The 19014-nt window shown below is 38.6% G+C and overlaps 1 protein-coding gene and 1 long non-coding RNA gene across 2 annotated transcripts in view; one reads left to right on the top strand and one right to left on the bottom strand.

Annotated features, from left to right (window-relative positions):
• Positions 1-1503: 1503 nt before the first annotated feature.
• Positions 1504-5024, bottom strand: LOC148213549 (uncharacterized). Its single transcript, XR_015794355.1, has 3 exons — positions 4970-5024; positions 2415-2456; positions 1504-1556 (listed from the first exon to the last, which is right to left on the bottom strand). It is a non-coding gene; the product is annotated as an uncharacterized LOC148213549 (long non-coding RNA).
• The window catches only part of ZBBX (zinc finger B-box domain containing), a 46520-nt gene continuing 32517 nt past the window's right edge, over positions 5012-19014 (top strand). Inside the window, exons 1-6 of the mRNA XM_088131914.1 lie at positions 5012-5172; positions 8771-8892; positions 9384-9497; positions 16193-16280; positions 17460-17508; positions 18638-18753. Coding sequence (XP_087988040.1) covers positions 8825-8892; positions 9384-9497; positions 16193-16280; positions 17460-17508; positions 18638-18753 — 435 coding nt within the window. The 5' untranslated portion in view covers positions 5012-5172; positions 8771-8824. The remainder of the gene's footprint in view (positions 5173-8770; positions 8893-9383; positions 9498-16192; positions 16281-17459; positions 17509-18637; positions 18754-19014) is intronic.

The following is a 19014-nucleotide window of genomic DNA, read 5'->3' on the forward strand; positions in this document are numbered from 1 at the left end:
TCAGACCAGAATCTGTTCATAAAAACAAATATATACAACTAGCACTATCAACTTTTAGGCTTCTTAAGATAGCTTCTTTCCTTCATGGGGAATAGAAGGCAGACGAAACAAGATCATACAAAATTAATTTCAGTGAACAGCCTTATCTAAGAGTGAAGAGTTTGCTTTTCAGTGATATGAAGTCTATTTCTTATTTTAAAATAACATGAAAGATACCTTGAATGCTATTTACCTTGACTTATAAAAAAATATGTGCTACAGGGAAAATCCTTCTCACAAATAGTCTTCCATATAGCCAACATCTTAGAGATTATATTAAATGGCAAATAAAAGTTTTAAAAATAATGATAAATAACTTTTCTTTCCAGGAAAAATAGAAGGCAGCTGAAAGTTAAGTGAATATATTGGTGCATTCACATACTATACTAGCTACATTTATTAAACTGTGGTTTTCCTGAACAAGCATAGGAGCCTGATCTGCACACACTGCTCAGCTATAATGGATGGGTTCACATGCTGTTAAGTCAAAAGCAAATCACATTGTATCTTAGTGCAATATGCAAAGGGATAGATTATAAACCCTATGAAATAAATAAATGTGCAAGTGTTTGGGTCCAGCCAATTGACCCTAATTACCAGGTTCAGGACTTGGTGTGAGATGAACAGAACACCAAGACGAAAATCAGACTTTTTCTATCCACTTTATTTTAGAGCTCTAAACAAACTGGAGACTCCCAGCTAAGGGAGGGAGTCCTGATTACGGATTTTACATAGCTTATATACTTTTTCTTTGCAGGATCTATGTGACAGTTTAAACAAAGAAACTGGTTAACTTCTTATAAACATCTGCAGGTGTTTCTATTTTACCAGGTCACTGTGATTTCAACCAAAAATGGGTTTCTGTGTCCTTCACAACCTCCTTCTGCTATACATTAATTATTACTCATTATCTATCTTAAACTTATCTTAACCCCAACCTGCTTCCCCTTTTCCTATCGGGAGAATAACATTACAGGGTTATAGATTTTGTATGTTCTGTCAGTTGCCCAAGCCATGACCCATCTCATCAGACTGACCACAGCTGGTATCTTCCACCTGTGCTATGTTGTTGTTGTTGTTGTTGTTTAGTCATTAAGTCGTCTCCGACTCTTCGTGACCCCATGAACCATATTGCACCAGGCCTTCCTGTCCTTCACTGCCTCCCTGAGTTTGCTCAGTTTCATACTCGTTGCTTCAGTGATGCTATCTAACCATCTCATCCTCTGCCGTCCTCTTCTCCTTTTGCCTTCAATCTTTCCCAGCATCAGGGTCTTCTCCAAAGAGATCTCTCTTCACATTAGGTGACCAAAGTATCTGAGCTTGAGCTTCATTATCGATCCTTCCAATGAGCAATCAGAAATCAATTGATTTCCTTTAAGATTGACTGGTTTGACCTCCTAGCAGTCCAGGGGACTCTCAAGAGTCTTCTCCAGCACCACAGTTCAAAGGCATCAATTCTTCGGCGCTAAGCCTTCTTTATGGTCCAGCTCTCGCAGCCATACATTACTACTGGAGTGCTAAGGAAATCACAAATCATACACTTATTTTTATTTTCAAGGATACAATGAAATCACTAAATAATATAGTTATATTTAAAGCTTACAAAAACAAGCAAGGGGGTTGCAAGGAAGCCATAAAGCACATAATTATCTTTAAAAATTGCACAGGCATGTCATTGGGAAGGAATACATCACTAGCATGTCATTGGGAAGGAATACATCACTCTTGACAAGAACACTGAGTACAGTTTCTATCACAGATACACACACTCTCATATGCCAGCCCACCACACGTCTTCATATGCAGGTTCGACTTCCACATACTCAAGTTCACTATCAGATTCAGCTCCCATGACGATTCCTACACAAGTATAACAAAGCTGAGGATGGGGAAAGTTGCCTTCTATCTTTTTTTCTCCCCTGGTGGGGCTACTCCTGCTTCATTACAGGGGAATGTGGACAGTATGAAAGCAGCCCATGTGCCAGGATCAAAAATAGGAGCATGATTTATCCAATGCATACACTTTTATTGATTTGTACTCTTCTACTGTCTCTGAAACATGAATGCAGAGTTTTCCAATCTGAACAATTTCCAGATGTTTGGACTTCCAGAATTTTCAGCAACGGCTATGTGGTTGGCAATTCTGGGAGTTGAAGTTGTTGCATCTGGAATTTGCCCAATTTGAGAAATACTGCCCTAAAAGGATAGATCTCTTAGAACAATACAGTAATTAATAGGTACTCAAGTGGTGTTTTGAACTACTGGAAGTCTTCCCCTAAGAACTAGGTCCCAGCTGCAGCATAATGTTTGCTTCAAAGATGAAATCACGCATATCTAAGTACACCTGGATGTTATAATGAAACTGTGAAAAGTACATGTTGTTCTTTTTCTGGGTGGTTTTTACAAATCCCTGGACTCTGCAAAACATAAGAAAACTGAATTAGTCACATCATGTTTCTGTTTGGATTCCTATTTGAACACAGTGCAGCAATCAGATTTATTGATAAGAAAATAAAACTTGGTTCTATATCAGAAATGCCACGAACTAGAGCAATAAATGGCTTCTGAAATAAAAACTTTCTTCTCTTACAAAGAACTCCTGCACTGGAGCAATAAACAGCTGCTGGGAAAACAACAACTACCTTTTATATCAGAGAACTTATATAGCAGAGCGGTCATCAGCTTCAGAAAATGAAATAATATTGATTGGAAGGCCCTCAACTTCACTCTTTCATCTCTGCAACCATCACCCAAACTCCATAGCTCACCCTCCTTGTGGCCAACACTCTAATAAAACACATCCTCTTGCAAAGTCCTGAATGCCCCTTGGAGGATCTGCCTACACTGCAGGGAGAATGTCATCAAGGAAATGGTTCTAAGCCACACAGCCCAGAACTTTTCCTGAAACATGACTGCCCCAGCCAAACCAGAAGAGTTGGTGCATAGGCATTCTGCATGTTGCTTTTATACCCACAACCACACTGAGAGAAAAATGTCCACTACAGACTCCATTCTCTGTCTTGTGTTTCCTTGCCTTTTAGTAATATTCAGCCCGAGCCCAGCAAAAATGGGCCATTTCCATTGAGGCCAATAGCTGGTAAGATTTTAAAATCTTTTACTTGGCAGTGCCTAGGAAAAAAGGAAAAAAAAAAAAGCTAGGCATAGTATTGTTATTTTGCACCAATAGTGGTTATATTAGAATCTAATACAAGAAAATACTTTGGAAACTGAAAGGATTTTTAAGAACAGTTTGTAAAAAAAAGCAGACCTGTACATGTGGGAAAAACACTAGGAAGAAAAGAAAATTAGAGATGATCTCTGTCTATATATCGGTGCCTTGACTCCTGGCGACTGCCTGGACAAGTCCCTGCAGTTTTTTTGGCAAGATTTCAGAAGTGGTTTGCCATTGCTTCCTTCCTAGGGCTGAGAGAGAGCGACTGGCCCAAGGTCACCCAGCTGGCTTTGTCCCTAAGGCGGGACTAGAACTCACCCTCTCCTGGTTTCTAGCTTTAATCACTACACCAAACTGGCTCTCAGAGCGGTTTTGCTGGCTCTAAATTGGTCGGAAAATGCATTGCCTGCACCATCATCATAAATATAAATACTAACATTTTTTAATAGTATTAACACTCGAGTTCAGGTTCAGAGCTGTTAGTTTGTGGCTGGTATTTGTGAAAGACAGACAAACAGATAAACTGATTAGTCCTTTGCATTTATTCTTTTCAAAAACCAGGACTGCAATTAGGGTTCCTGGGTTTTTAGCTGTACTACAACCCTCCCAACTTGGCCTCTCCAGATGCGTTAGAATTGCTTCGCTCAGAATTCCCATATAGTATGTTTATGGGAACTGCTGGCTTGGAATTCTGGGAACTGAAGCCTCAGCACATCTGGAGGGCATTTGGTTGGAGAACGGTACTGTATTATACAGTAGCTTGATATACAGGTATTTGCAAGGTATCTGTACTAAAAAAAATTTTTTTTCTCTGTCTTGACCCCTTTCTTTTAGGAAACAGCACTATCCCTTTTAAGATTCTAGCCCTTTATTTTATGCTGCGGGGCAATGAAGCCAGTCACCCAACTGAAGGCTGAGTAGAAACCTGGACTCTCCCGGCATCCTGATTCTTGAATTTTTTAATTATTCCTCATTCTTGCTTTCCAAGCTGCTGTTAAGAAAAACCTTTAACCCCCATCGGTTTGTTTTTTAAGCTACTATTGAGAAAACATGGGTAGAATTTTTGAGTTGTAATTCACTTCATTTTAAGGCAGGGTTCCTCAACCTTGGCGACTTGCAGATGTGTGGACTTCAACTCCCAGAATTCCCCTGGAGAATTCTGGGAGTTGAAGTCCACACATCTGCAAGTCGCCAAGGTTGAGGAACCCTGCTGTAAGGGATCGAGCTCCTGAAAAATATAGCTATTTGGTCAGATGCAGAAACATGTATTCATTTTCCCTATTTCTTCAATCTGATACCCTCTGGATGAGCTAGCCCACAATCCCAACCATTCTAAAGCATGTGCGTTGTTGTCCATCCACATTGTCATGGTGGTGGTTCCTCCTATTTGGACCAAATAGGACCTCCCAAAAATCTGGATGACCCCCTAGAAAACCGCAAAGCAATACAGAAACTTCTAATTCAGTGTTTCTCAAACTTGGAACTTTAAGGTGTGTGGACTTCAATTCCCAGAATTCTGGGAGTTGAAGTCCACACACCTTAAAGTTGCCAAGTTTGAGAAACACCGTGTTCTTAGGTGCCATCTAGTGATCGTCTGGATTAGGCGCCTATTGTTGCTACCAGCTCCTGTCACAGTTCTGTGCCTGCTGGAAATTAACTCCCACTGGGTTCAGAAGGGTCCAAACGCTCGATTTTAAATAGCCGAGCCCTGAGCCTAAACTACTCGCGACCAGAGCCAACCTACCCGCCACCACTCACCCCTCCGCCGTCCCAGCATGGAACCTTCCGAGATGGAACTCTCCCGGCGCCGTCCCCCCCCGTTCACTTTTGAAGATGGAAATGCCCAAGCGGCCGGTTGCCGTGGGAACGGCTAGGCCGGGTTCGGCGGGAGCGGCTTCGGGAAGCAGAAAGAAGCCGGCCCGAGGAACCTCGAGCGGGCTGCGCCCTTCTCTGGCCGCCAGGTTCTCGCTGTCCTCGGGATAATTGAGCCGGGAGGAGGAGGAGCAGCAGCAGCGGCTGCTCGGGGACCGGCGGGGAAGGGGTTAATTTTAAAGGCTCTTCGGTAGAGGAGGAAGTGAATGGCCCCCCGGCCGCTGAGGGTCGCCCACCTGCCCAGACTGGCTCTGCTCCTGGATCTGTAATAAAACTTCAGCGTAGGGTTTTAGGCCCAGGCCCTTGAAGGCAAGGAGCAGGTCCAGAGGTGTTGCTAGTATACTTAAGGTGGCATAATACTTTTTTTTGGGGGGGGGGGCTTTATCCTTTTGTAGCAGGGGCTGCCAACGAAACACAAATCTATGGGTCGACATTTTGCATCTCACTTCCTTGTATTTCTGTATCATTTTAAAAAAAAAAAGCAGTTTTCCCTGTTGAATTCATGCCTGTCAGGAAGTGTTCAAGATGCCAACCAGCACTAGATTTCGTGGTAAAGGCTTGGTTGGATTGAACTGAATTGCCAGGGACAGCCGGGAGTCCTAGTTTTCGGGAGAGCAATGCAGAAGTGGGTTGCCATTGCCTTTTTCCAAGAGTTTTTTGACTTCTCCGTCTGGTGTAAAATCCTGGGACATCTGGACGGTTTCCTATCCAATTGCTAACCAGATATGACCCGATATAGCTTTGGGGGGAGCAGCCAGGTTTGTTTAAGTTCTAGTATCTGCTGGGATGCATTTGGGGGTAACTTTTTCTAATAATGTCTTGGTTACAAATATGTGGTGGGGCTCTTAGTTGGGTTCAGTATTTTAAAAATTGCCAAATAGGTTAGAAACAGTTTTTCATAGAGCCGGGTTCATATGACACACTTCTCGTGGTTAACTAAGTACAATTTACTCAACCTAATTTTCTTGATTTGAGTAATAGATTAAACCCTAAACAAGCTGTGCTAAAATGTGGCTAACTGTATCAGTTAAATGTGAACCAGGTCTCAGAGTGTGCCAATCTATCCCAAGATCACCTAGATGAGTGACTTAGGCAGAGAATCTTTCTAGCCCTGTTCGCTGATCCTTTTAGGGGGGAGATACCAGGAGCTGAGCCATTGATCTTCCAATTGCAAAGGGTGTATTTTGCCAGTGAATTCTGCCCATTCCTCCACCTTAATTTCCCCTTTTACTGAAATATCCTATTAAAATAAATAATCCAAAACAGATGTTAGTAAGCTATATTTATATGGTTAAAACTGTGACCCTATTCACAGAAGAGCTGGGTAAAGTAATATCTAGTAAATAGAATGCTTCATCTTTATAGAATGGCTCTGTGATAGAACACCAGTGTGAAAAATTATTTGACTCCAGGCAATGTTTTTCTGCTCTAAGTAATTCTGGCTATTCTAATGAATACTTGGTACACTGTTTCTCTAAGGCTACAATACTGTAAACCTCTCCTTGGGGAAAAACAAACAAACTGGTTCAATTATGCTTGGAGCATAATATTATATTTACATAATCTCTTACTCATAGACTAAATATATAAAGTTGTGTTTTGTTGGTCAGGTCACTGGTTTGTCTTCATCCTATTGCCTTCCAGATGTTTTCAAATTCAGCTACCAAAGACCTGGCTTGTATCACCCAACAAGTGGTACAATGCTTAGGCTTACTGTTGGGACAATCATATTAGTATTAGGGCTATATGGAAGACCACTGGATATGTGTTAAGAACTCCCTACCACAGCTTTGATGTGGCTGCATGGGTGCTGATTCCCCCTGTACAGTAGTACAGTTGCCCTCCCATATCATCTGTGCAACCCCATGGCTTTGATGCTATCCCAAATATTAAATTTTACCACAGGTTTCATGAACTGGAACCCTAACTGTAATTTCCATAAGACTCCAATACCATTACTCACCTCGTTGCTCACTCCAGCATTCAGTTCCAAATCAAATATAAACCTAAGACCATTACTAAGCAGAAAAAGCTCTTGGTGGCATTAACTTTCACGTTATTTTTTTGCCAGAAACCTTGAAGAAGCTTGACCCTCACCATAATCTCATTTAATGCCTATACATACTGTATAATCACCCTAAAGCTCACCCATGTACAACCCAAAACAGAATCATGGGGTTGGAAGGGACAGTTCAATCCCCTGTCCAGGGCAGGAATCCTCCTACCAGCCTAGACAAATGGCTGACCAACCTTTGCTCGAAAATCTTCAGTAATGGAGCCCCATGACTCCAGGAGCCTCTCACAGTCAGAAAATTCCTCCTTATTCCTTATTTGGATCTCCCACTATAAAATTTCCACTCATTGGTTTTCAGATGCTATGAAGAATAAATTCACAAGCTCTTCTCTGTGACAGTCCTTCAAGTATTGGAGAAAAAGATATGGATTTATTCTTTACAATGCCTGAGGGCAGGAAAAGTGTGGAAGCTTTACAGAGGGAAACCCAAACTTGAAATAATGAATAGAAACCTACAAATAATACTAAACATAAAAACTAACCCTAATGCTAAGCTACACTTAGTTTTACCACAGACCTTAATGAAACATAACCCAAACCCTCTCCAACATGCCAAGACAAATATTTAACCTAAGCCTTCACCCCTACCCAGTGCCAGCCACAATGTAGATCTGACACTACAACATATAAAATTCATTGCAGTGTTCTCATACTAATTTTACTTGAAACCTCTGAGATGCCCTAATGTAAAACATACCACTGAATTTACTATAATGCTTGCTCTCAGAGTAATTTTTGCCAGAAACCTCAAATGTTGATGGTAATATTTAATGTGTGGATTAGAATCAAGATCAGATTTTAGGCATGGTGGTGGTTTTGACTATCTTTTAGGATTAAAGTAGGGTCAATTGAAGCTCATTATGAATATATCTATCAGAGGACTGGCAAATTGGCATATACTCACTGTGCTGTTGAATTCCAACCTTAATCTACATCCAAGACTACTACCAAACATTTGACATTCATGCTGAATCCAACCCACAAGGGAAAGTTTTACCATCAGCAGCACAAAACTGTAACCATAGCCCTAAGTTGCCTAAAAGTCCAATACAAATGCTCACCTTAAGAGTCATCTCAAACCTGAATCCCAGCTGTAATCTAACCCAAGATTGCTACAAAACATAACTCACATTGATTCTAAGTCATCGATTCAATATTTCCATTGAATTTGAGGAGCCAGCCTCTAACTTCCCCAAGTTGCTAATATAGTTATAGTGACTATCATGATGCACTCCATATGAATCCAATTATATGCCTAAATCACTTTCTAAACAACAGTCTGCTCTATTTTAACACATTATTTTAAACATAACAAAGTCTGGATGCAAGCAAACTACTTGAAATTAAAAGGACAAGTTAGCCAAGACCAACTTAAGCCTCACTGATTTGAGTATAGTTAAGCCAAGTCCCAAGCCTTTGTTTCCAGGCCTTTGACATATAATTGAGTTTATTCAGTATTACTGGATCAACTGTCTAATTAATGAATTGATGAAACTTAACGGTAGGAACTTTTTCTTTCTACAGTACTTATTTTCTCTTCTTCCATTTATAAATATAGCTGGAATTGTTTAAGATACTGTTTTAATATAAACTTTTTTCTCTCTTGTAAACAGGTTTCAAACCTGTATGATTTGAATAGGTCTTACAGCTTTTCTGAATTTGCAATCATGAACATCAATGATTTTGTGATACTCCCTGGTTCAAAAACTGGAGTTTCTGTAAAACTGAAGGAAAAGTAAGTTTCTTTCCCTAATTGACTTTGAAGTGCTTGAATAATCTATTGCCTTTTTATATGCATCATTAAATGCAAACTATTTCTAACCACTAAAGCTGCAATCCTAAAATCACTTACTTGAAGTTAATTTTATTGAAACAAATGAGAGCTGCCACCATGTAAATGTGTTTAGAATTGGCGCTCTGTTCACATTTACAATGATGCTTTCTGATGTCCTTTTTTTGTTTTTTGTTCCTTTTCTTTTGTTTTTTCTTGTTCTGTATTGGTAGCCTGTTTTTAAATAATTCCTTTATCTACAATGGCACAAACAGAGAGGCCTTTTTTTTTTAAATTAATAAAAAAGTCCTTTTGGCCAGGCTATAAATGTATTGTCTGGTTTCAAAAAACATCAAAATACCAATCTGCCACTCTCTGCAGTATTGCAAATACTTTAAATAGAGGAAGAAAGTACAGTTTGGTGCCAATTTTAGAGTTGAATTTAATCTCTCCAGAAGTGTACGAGAGCTGCAATTGGAAAAGGTTCAGCTGGAACTTGAAAATAAGGAAATGGAGAAGAAGCTGAAGCAACTACAATCAAACATGAGCCGAGAAAAACAAGAAAGAGAGTAGGTAGAACATCATTAATATCAATAGTAGTTATTATTTGGGGGTGGAAGAGGAAACTTTTGTAGGTAACCTAACTATGGAAGAAAAGTAGTATTCTTTCAGTGTTCTTTTGAAATGTGTATTATTTATGTATATAGTTATATAATACAATGACTTCTATGCCATTTCAATCTAACTGACTGTAAATGGCTTACAAAGTCAATAATACAGCCTACATAAATCAATATATATAAAACACATACAAAGAGACTTATACACGCGCAAGTATATCTCATCATCATATCTCTAGCATTCTTTCTCAACATTCAAGACAAACATTTATGTATACTTCACATACTTGATGTAATTTAGATTTATTCTCCCTCTTTGTCAGTACCCATAATAGCTAACGGCAATATGCATTATATATAGATAGAAAAACACTATCATTGTCATATTGAAACATGTAGTATTTTTTTTAATTGAAGTTACGACGGCTCCTCGGAGTTCCAGCCATCACAGTGTCCCCATGGTCACATGATCACAATGTGGTTATTTGGCACCCAGCCTGTGATTATGACATTGCAGCGAGCTGTGGTCACATGCTCATGATTTCCAACATTCCCTGCTGGCTTCCCAGAAGCAAAGTCAGTGGGGAAGCTGGCAGGAAGCCAAAAGTCACTATCATGTGAGGTCCTTGTTTAACGACACAGTCCTCATTTAACAAGGGCAACCGGGGCTGCTGGAATTGCTGTTGCTAAGTGACACAGTCATGTGACATTGTGCTTTACAACTGTGTTAGCAACAGAGTTCCCGGTCCTAATTGCCATCGTAACCTGAGGACTACCTGTACTTATATCTCTGTACTGAGCCCAGCCTTTTTGTGAAATCTTTGACACAACTTTTAATTCCCATGTGTTGTTATAATTGATCACGTAAGTCAAACTGCCCAGAGTTTTGGAAGCTGGACAGTATATACATTCATAAAAAATAAGTGATGTGATAATGGTTTACTCTTATCACATCAACTGACTTCCTTTCCCAGTCCATCTTGCTTCCACTGAATTGAATTTCTAAATTGTAAGCCCGTCAGACAGGGAGTTAGTCTTTTGCACTCCGTAAGTGTCATGGACACAAACAGTTTTTAAGTAATATTTGGTATCATGGCAAGGGGAGGTTCAACCTGGTCCCTTTCATTTGGCCAGAGAAGAAGTGACTATAGGGAAAATATTCACTTCTTCCTGCCAAATAAAATATTCCTACTAATAGTTGCTTTGGGACTAGAGAGCTGTTGGGACCAGAGAGCTTCTTTGATCCACTGTGACAGTTCTAATCCCATCTGTTAGCCAGAGGGACAGGAGTCAAGAGTGATAAACCTCATGCAAGAGCTGCAGGAATGGAATATCAACCTTGTCTTTTTAATACTGTGAAGTTGATGGTGGCCTATCTTTCTTTTTTAATTTGATAGAAGCTACTGAGGGAGACAAATTGTCTGAAGTGGGGTTATAAAGATGCAGGCAATTAATAAATGATTTGCATGGATAGAAATGTCTGTAAATGGATAGAAAATTGAAAGAAGACATATTTGCCTTAATAGCAGGAAGTGTTAGACTCTGAATATTTTAAGGCTGGAAGTACAAGGAAACCTCAGGTTATTGGACTCAATATAATGGACTTTGCATGCAATGGGCTACATTTCTGCAGTGATTTATATAATTTGTAGTGACATCATTATACAAATGACACAAAATATGTTGTTTTGCATCAAGTGACAAGAGTGACACAATTTGTATCGCTTTCATGCTGATGTCGCTTTGCAAATAATGACAGATATTGATGCAGAATTATGTAATTTGTATTTGCATAATGTCATGTAATTTGTGTCATTTGTTTAATGACGTTATCATGCCAGTGATATAAATTGATACAAATGATGTGAATCTCTGCAGTTATGTACTTCTGAATTTATTGAATATTTGCGAATAGAGACAACTTTCCTCCCATTAGTCTATTAAACTGAGATTTTGCTGTATTGCAGCAAATTTTGCATTAGATAAAAAATTGAATTTGATGACTTCTGAAGTACCTGCCAATTTTTTAATTAATCATAAACCAGTACAAAGTGATAATGAAACTATTGCTATGTAAAGTGACCAGTTTTATAAGGTGACATTTTCTTCCAGTGAGAATAATAAAAGTTTGTAGTACTATATTTATGAACACACTCTTTCAGAGTACCGTATTTTTACGACTATAAGACGCCCCCATGTACAAGATGCCCCCCATTTTTCCAACCCAAAATTAAGAAATCAATATTTTAAAGATAAAGCAGAGCACATTTTTATTTAGTAATTAGGTAACATTTACCTGATACACTCAGTGGGAGGAGGTCCAAACTGTCTCTCTGCAGCTCTGTTTCCATGCTGTTTTGCAAAACTGATTACATTCAGTTTAAATTTTGTACAGTAAGACATTCTCTTATTTATATTTTTATTTTCTGACATCTTTATGGGCTCTCCACCTCCAATGGGATGCGTTCCAATTGGTTTGTTCAGCATCAGCTGACATCAGTTACATAAGGCTCCTGATCGGAGGAAGCCCGTTCGCAGAGACAAAGTATGGGCAGTTTCATTCGTGGTTGGAGGCTTGTGATTGGAGGAAGCCCGTTCGCAGAGACAAAGTATGGGTAGTTTCACTCATGGTTGGAGGCTTGTGATTGGAGGAAGCCCGTTCGCAGAGACAAAGTATGGGCAGTTTCACTAGTGGTTGGAGGCTCCTGATTGGAGGAAGCCCATTCACAGAGACAAAGTATGGGCAGTTTCACTCGTGGTTGGAGGCTCCTGATTGGAGGAAGCCCGTTCGCAGAGACAAGGTATGGGCAGTTTTGCCACCACACGGTTCTCTTTTCGGCTGACTTCCTTGAATAAGACGCCCTTCAATTTTGAGCATAAGGATTTTAGAAAAAAGTATCGTCTTATAGTCGGAAAAATATGGTAATCTTCATTTTTCATAAATAAGTTCATAGCTATAGCTCTGTCTAACCACAGTTGGATAATAGCTCTAAGCTTGTATATTTTCATTATCTGCCAAAGAAGTTTCAAGCTCTACTCCAATATATGGTTTCTTATTGTTTTTCCATCCCCCCCCCCCAATTTTAAACTAGTGAATAGCAGCAGTTTAAATGTATGAACCACCTGCCCTCCTTCTCCCCCTTCCCTCTTCCCTCTCTCCCTGCCCACCCCCTCAGGATTCAGCATGTTTCTGCTGAATGCTATCTTGATAGAAGCTTTAGATATCATGTCTATAAGACCAAGCTGGGAAAACTGATTTTTCTGAGTACACTGAAGATGTTACCTAGCCGGATAACGAAACATTTGCAAGAAAACAACCAACCTCAGAGAACCCCAAGGACTCCACAAACTGATTTTTAACTGAAAACTGTTACACCTGGATTTTTGTGCCAGAAACTGCAGCAGAAGCTTCAAGACACTTCTGGTGCAGCTTATAGCTCTACTCTAGGCCAACACTTTCCTTGTAGAATTGGAGCCTTTTTTCTTCCATTGGGCTTTTGATATCAGAATTCAATTTCGAGAACTCTCATCCCCTGAACTTCACTTTCCATTCTTTGAGAGTACTTCATTATTTATGAAATGGTTGTTATCTTGTAATAGAAATTCAATCCTTATGAGCTTTAAGTGCGTTAAAAAACAAACAAAAAAACCACCAAATCGTAATTGTTCTTTATTTGAGAGAATCCATTTAGCATGTTGAAATATTCTGCAGACAAAGCACAGCCCTGTATATCTGGAACTCTTTTCACTACAGATTCAAGAACCACTTTATTAACCTCTCTATATTTGTTTCCCTTTCTCAGCAATGTGAATAATAATGCTAACTTTCTTTCCCAGGAAGAGCTTTGTAAGGATGTGGTCATTAGTGTTCCAGTGCACTTAACAAGATATATAGTTCTGTTTAAGTTTTAAGTGTTACTAATTATCTTGGACCATAGTCATTAATTTCTGCATCCTTTTCTTATAGCCCTTAATACCAGAGTCTAGTTTTGAAAAAGTTGGTGATCGGGGCATCTTTCCTTCCCTTTCTTATACAGTAAATGATGGCTCTTCAATGTGTTGGTTTGTAATTATTTGTTTTTCTGTTTGCTTGCAAAAGAGTGAAGTAGTACTAGAACTGAAAGCAATGATTATTTCCTTCAGTGCAGTTTGCCACAACCTGTTTGAAGGTCTCTGGTGTACAATACTGTGGGTTTCATCCATCTAACCTGTTGTTAACATTTAATCTGTTTTTTAACAAACTGCAAGTAAGAAATATCAAACTTCTAATCCAAAAAAGAAGCCTAGTTTGAGCCTTTAAATTAGCTTAAGAGTTCTGTAGCTGTTTTGCTTTAATCTTTGGTTACGAAACAAGCAAGAGGTAAGTGCCTCACTGGAAATTATTTTTACATATACTAAATATGATGGTAGCAGAGAGCAGGCTTTATTCCTCCTGCTTCCCTAACAGTGAAAGGGCAGTTTGTAATGTGTGTCCATGAGTAAGTGCTCAGGGTCTCCAGGGTATCAGAACTGGTGTCTAGAAGATGCTTCAGAGCACGGGGAGTGCCTGTCTGCAGCATCTTAAAAGAGCCATGACTTTTTCTGGGATTGCAGAGTTGCCCCTGGCAGCTGCCTTATAATTCTGGGGAAAGGCACTAACTGTATAATGTGTTGCTATATTCATGGTCTTGTATGCTCTGAAGCACCTTTTAGGGAGGGAATCAGAAGTGCTGTACAACCTTGGTAAATGTGGTCAAAATTACTAACTCTTCATATGCTTAGAAGCTTTCGGTATGTGGGATTTTGCCTAAAAGGAAATATTTGTATGTCTGGATACACATTCTAAAGTAGTCTCTCAGTAAGTGGAAAATGGAGAGCAGAGACTGCCATTTTCCCTCCCATTGTGGTGCAATGTATGCACAATTAACACATGAAGAGGCCCTCATTTCTTGTTGGGGAAAGAAAGGCTTGCATGATTATAGCGACAGACTTTAAAAAAAGTCTCATTTTTACCTTATTTTTGCAAACTGTGGAAATGGCAAAGTGCATACTTTGACTTCAGACTGCTTGTGATATTGAATGCTTTTGTATACAATTCACCTTCCCTCCAAATAATAACAATATGCTCAGTCACATCTACACACTAATTTTAAGGGTTTTTTTCTTCATAGAGGAGCATTTCATTGTGACAGATTTAATTATTAATCTGAAGGGGTATGGCTGACAGATTTACTTCCCTTACATACTATTCATTAAAAACACAACTCTTCCTCAATAGCTAATTACAGATCACTCATAAATGCCGCCCAGAGTCACTTTATGTGAGTTGAGCAGCTATATAAATACAATAAATAAATAAAAATGCATGTATTAGAACCTCAAAATCATTTGTAAAAAATACAGCTTTGGAAATGGGGTATTTAAAATGGAAAAGTGACAGGTGGGTAAAGGATTAAGGATTTGCCAGCTTCTTTTTCTCAGTGTTGTTGAATTAACAAACAAAACTACAGACTGTTCACATGATACACTTAACCTGCTTAATAAATCAATCCCTTTTCTGGGTTTGCACAATATTTTGAACTATATGCTAACCAGAAATGCTGGATTTCTACAACATGCTGAGCCATAAGAAAGTTACCAAGGTTTGTATTAACTAAATTTGGCATATTGTGCAAAACCTTTGTTACATGTCCTGATCTGCTTAAGCATGCTGTGTGAATATAGCCATAATGTGTCTTGTTTGGTTTTGACTGTGATTTATGTTTATAAACCATAATTTACTGCTAGGGTTACATTGGAATGAGGCCATTATGCCTTGCTTAACAAGCTGTGGTTAAAACAATGGCTTAGTGCATTGCATGATATTTCAATCCTCTTAAATATAAATGTCTGTATGTATTATATAGTTAACCTTTTACTGTTACGTAGAGGTAGAATAATAATAATATCATTTATGTAGCACTTTCAAGAAATTCAAAGTAGCTCATCTGTATTGCTCACCACACCACAAAGTAAATCGTAGTATTATCTTCTATACTAGAAATGCTGGAACAGTGCCAACAGAAAATGGGCTTCCCTTAGATAAACCCATAATGTGTTCATAACAAGAGTGAGATTCAAATTAGGGACTTACGGCCCATATTTTGTTTCAGGCACACACACAAAAATTCACACATATTCACTGTGAGTTGGAGTGGAACAGTTTAAACAGTGTCCTGAAGTTCAGCTGTACCCCTCTCTCCTTCTGTCTTTCCCCACTGCCCAGATGAATGATGCTGAGAAAAAATTAAGAGCACAATTAAGTTTTCTCATTGGCTTTATCCACTGCCATTCAGTGGGTGGGCTGAGCATGACTGAAAGAAAAATGTGTGCCTCAGAGAGAGAGCTAACATTGCTAGGTGGCTTTGGACCAACCAACCTCTTTTTCACTGCTCATCATTTCAGTGGGAAAGATGGTGTGTTGATACAGTGCCGTCCACTGCAAACTGCAGTGACACCTGAGTGATGGCACACATGCAGTGATGTCACACACAAATGCCACCATTATGTACTTGTGTCCAAATGCTCTTTGTGTTAAGGGGAGAGGGGAAAAGGAAATGTTAAGTTGTCTGCTCTTCATATATGTATATGAATGCTCATAAAAAGATTTTTGGATCTCCCTTTAGGCGAGCAAATGGATATAGATGGAAATCAGGTCAGGCTGGCCTAGGCACACAACCACCAATGTTACAAAACAAAGAAAATGTTGTAAAGGTAAGACTATTGTGATGTTCAAAAATTTTTATTTAAACGTCTGCAATGAATAATGCTTTTTGTAAGATAGCACTGTGGTCAAAACACTTGAAAATGATTAATTGAAACTTTTCTTGACTCTCTGATACTCCTGTTACAAAGTGGGCCTGGATGGCAGTTTTTTTTGTCCATATAGAAAGGCTTGTTTTGGATGAATATTTCATTCCAACTGTCCTCCAGCTATCTAGGAAAAAAGGTTTACAAAATCTAAGCCACAGGAGTTTCCCATTTGAGTTTTTTTTGACGTCCCACCCAGATGGGTACCACTGATTCCATTAATGTGTTTATTTTCTCTTTTATTAGTGTTTATTTTCATTTGGTCAGTCAAGATATATTTGCTGTAGTTCCCCAGGTTTTCTGAAAATAGACATTCAGGCATGGGTATTTGATTTTAAACAGCCAAAGTAACAGATGAAAGAATTGTCCAGTTGTTCTACAATTTAATTTTTCCCTTTAGTATTTCCTTTTGCACCTCATGCCCCCCCATACCTGATGTGTTTACAGATCTTTTAAATTGTTGTTTTAAGTGTTAGTAGTGATGTGTTTCACAATCCCTGAATATATTCCATTTCTTGTGTATGCATTTGATCATTTGATCATCTTTGATAATTTCTTAAAGGAACCTTATTTTCTTGAAAAGCTTCCTTGATACTGTTTCTTATTATTCTTGGTGACTTATAGCTTTTTCTCATCTGTGGAATTATCTTCTAGCTGAGTAGTTCTTAAATTTTGAAGACCACAGAGCATCAAATATATTTTTTTTAAATGAGGAACCCTTATGACTGTAATTTTAAATAAGATGACTATGAAATAAAGCATGCTTTAATTTATTGTATTAATTTAATACTGCTGTTTGCAATTCCTTAAACTAGACTTTTCTTGGGAACACATTGCACCTGAGGATGACAGCCACAAGATCCTGAGAGAAGGTGCAGCTGATTTAAGAAGTTGCAGACAAGGGCTATGTGAGCATTCTCACATGATCTAAATCACCTTTTTGTCTTCAAATTTGAAGCATGGTACAGCCCTATGAGGGACAGTGTTAGGAAACAAAGGTGAAGTTGTGGAACAATTGGAGAAATCACAGTTTAATTGAATTTTCCTTCCTTCCTTCCACCCACCCACCCACCCACCCACCAGGTTCCTTCGGGCAAAGTAAAATTGAGACTACTTAAAGAACATGTTCAAGGTAACAGCATATTAGCAAAGTTGAGATTTGATAAGAATGTAGTAAAATTCAAAAATGTATTAAAAAATGGTTGCAAGTGTGACTATTTCTTCAGCCTTTTGGGGAATCTTACTGAAGCTGCATTAAGTAGGTTAAAATAGTTAACATGGGACATTGCCTTACCAGATTAATTTTTCTTCATTTTGAAAATCAATCACCCAACAAAACCAATTTACTACAGTGGTTTCCAATCTGTATTCCATGAACCATTGGTAATCCATGAGAGCAGTGCAGTTGTCCATGTTGTAGGCTCCCAAATAATAATAGTAATAATAATAACAGCAACAACAACCATCAGTCAGTTGCAAAAGGCAGCTTTACTTGGAACAGCTTATATCCTGCGACGATACCTTTAATACCATCAAACCATCAAACAACATCCGCCTATCCCAGGTCCTTGGGAAGGACTTGATAGGTGGATAAAAATGCCAAATCCAATCTAAACATCTGGCTGACTATGCGACCAACCATAACAACAACAACAATTAAAAAAAAAATTGCTTTGGTGTCCTTATTCAAAATCTCATGAGATTTCAGGTGAGAACTTAAAAATCTTGTGAGAATTGGTAATTTAACAAGGTTGTAGCAATTTAATTACATATTAAATTTTGGGGTGCATAACATTATCTGATGTTGGAGTTCCACCATTCAGGGGGATTGGTCATGTGCCATAGTTCCAGCATATTGCCAACCTTGGCTTATGTTGTGATCCACAAATGCTTTCAGTGACAGTGTAATGATCTGTATAAAGAAAAACTTGGGACCCTTTGATCAGACATGCCTTGCGAAATTTCTGAAAAGTATATATTATAAAATAAGGTGGCCAAAATATTTTTTAGAACTTTAATGACCTTGATTCAATAGTTTATTTATTATGGTGACATGTATGCTACTTAATTTTAAATAACTCTGAGCAGCTTCTATTAAAAAACAAAAGCATGAAGAACAAAATCATGATAGCGAAAACAACTACAGCACCACCAGGAGGAGATAAATAATTTGGTGGCAAAGAGGACAGACTTATCAGCACCAAGAACTTATCCATACTTCTTGCTTGCTTGCCTTTAAAAAAAAAATCTACATTTTGCAGCTCCAGACCCAGCTAAGCAGCCATTCGTACATAAAACAGCAAATGACGCAGCCATTGAAAAGCCTAAAATGAAGGGCAAGGCATGTGGTCAATGTGAGATGAAGCCTGCGTTGCTAGTAAGTAGGTGGGAACACTATTTGCATGCTAGTGGGAACGCTATTTGGATGCTGACTCTGGACAGAAAATATAAATATGAACAAAATTCAAAGATCTGTCAGAAGTATCAAGTTTGTATGTTTATTTTGTATTTGATAGAATCCTGCTCTTATTGCTCTTATTGTTGTCTGTTACAATGGCTTATGTTTTTTAAAAAAACTTTATGAGCTAAAATACTCTTTGCTAATATGCTTCTGAAATTAATATAGGCTTTGCCTTCC

This window comes from Python bivittatus, unplaced genomic scaffold (assembly GCF_059951505.1).
Source record: "Python bivittatus isolate LINGU-HERP-01145 unplaced genomic scaffold, Pbiv_v1 ctg000980_np1212, whole genome shotgun sequence".
In the NCBI taxonomy this organism is placed as follows: Eukaryota; Metazoa; Chordata; class Lepidosauria; order Squamata; family Pythonidae; genus Python; species Python bivittatus.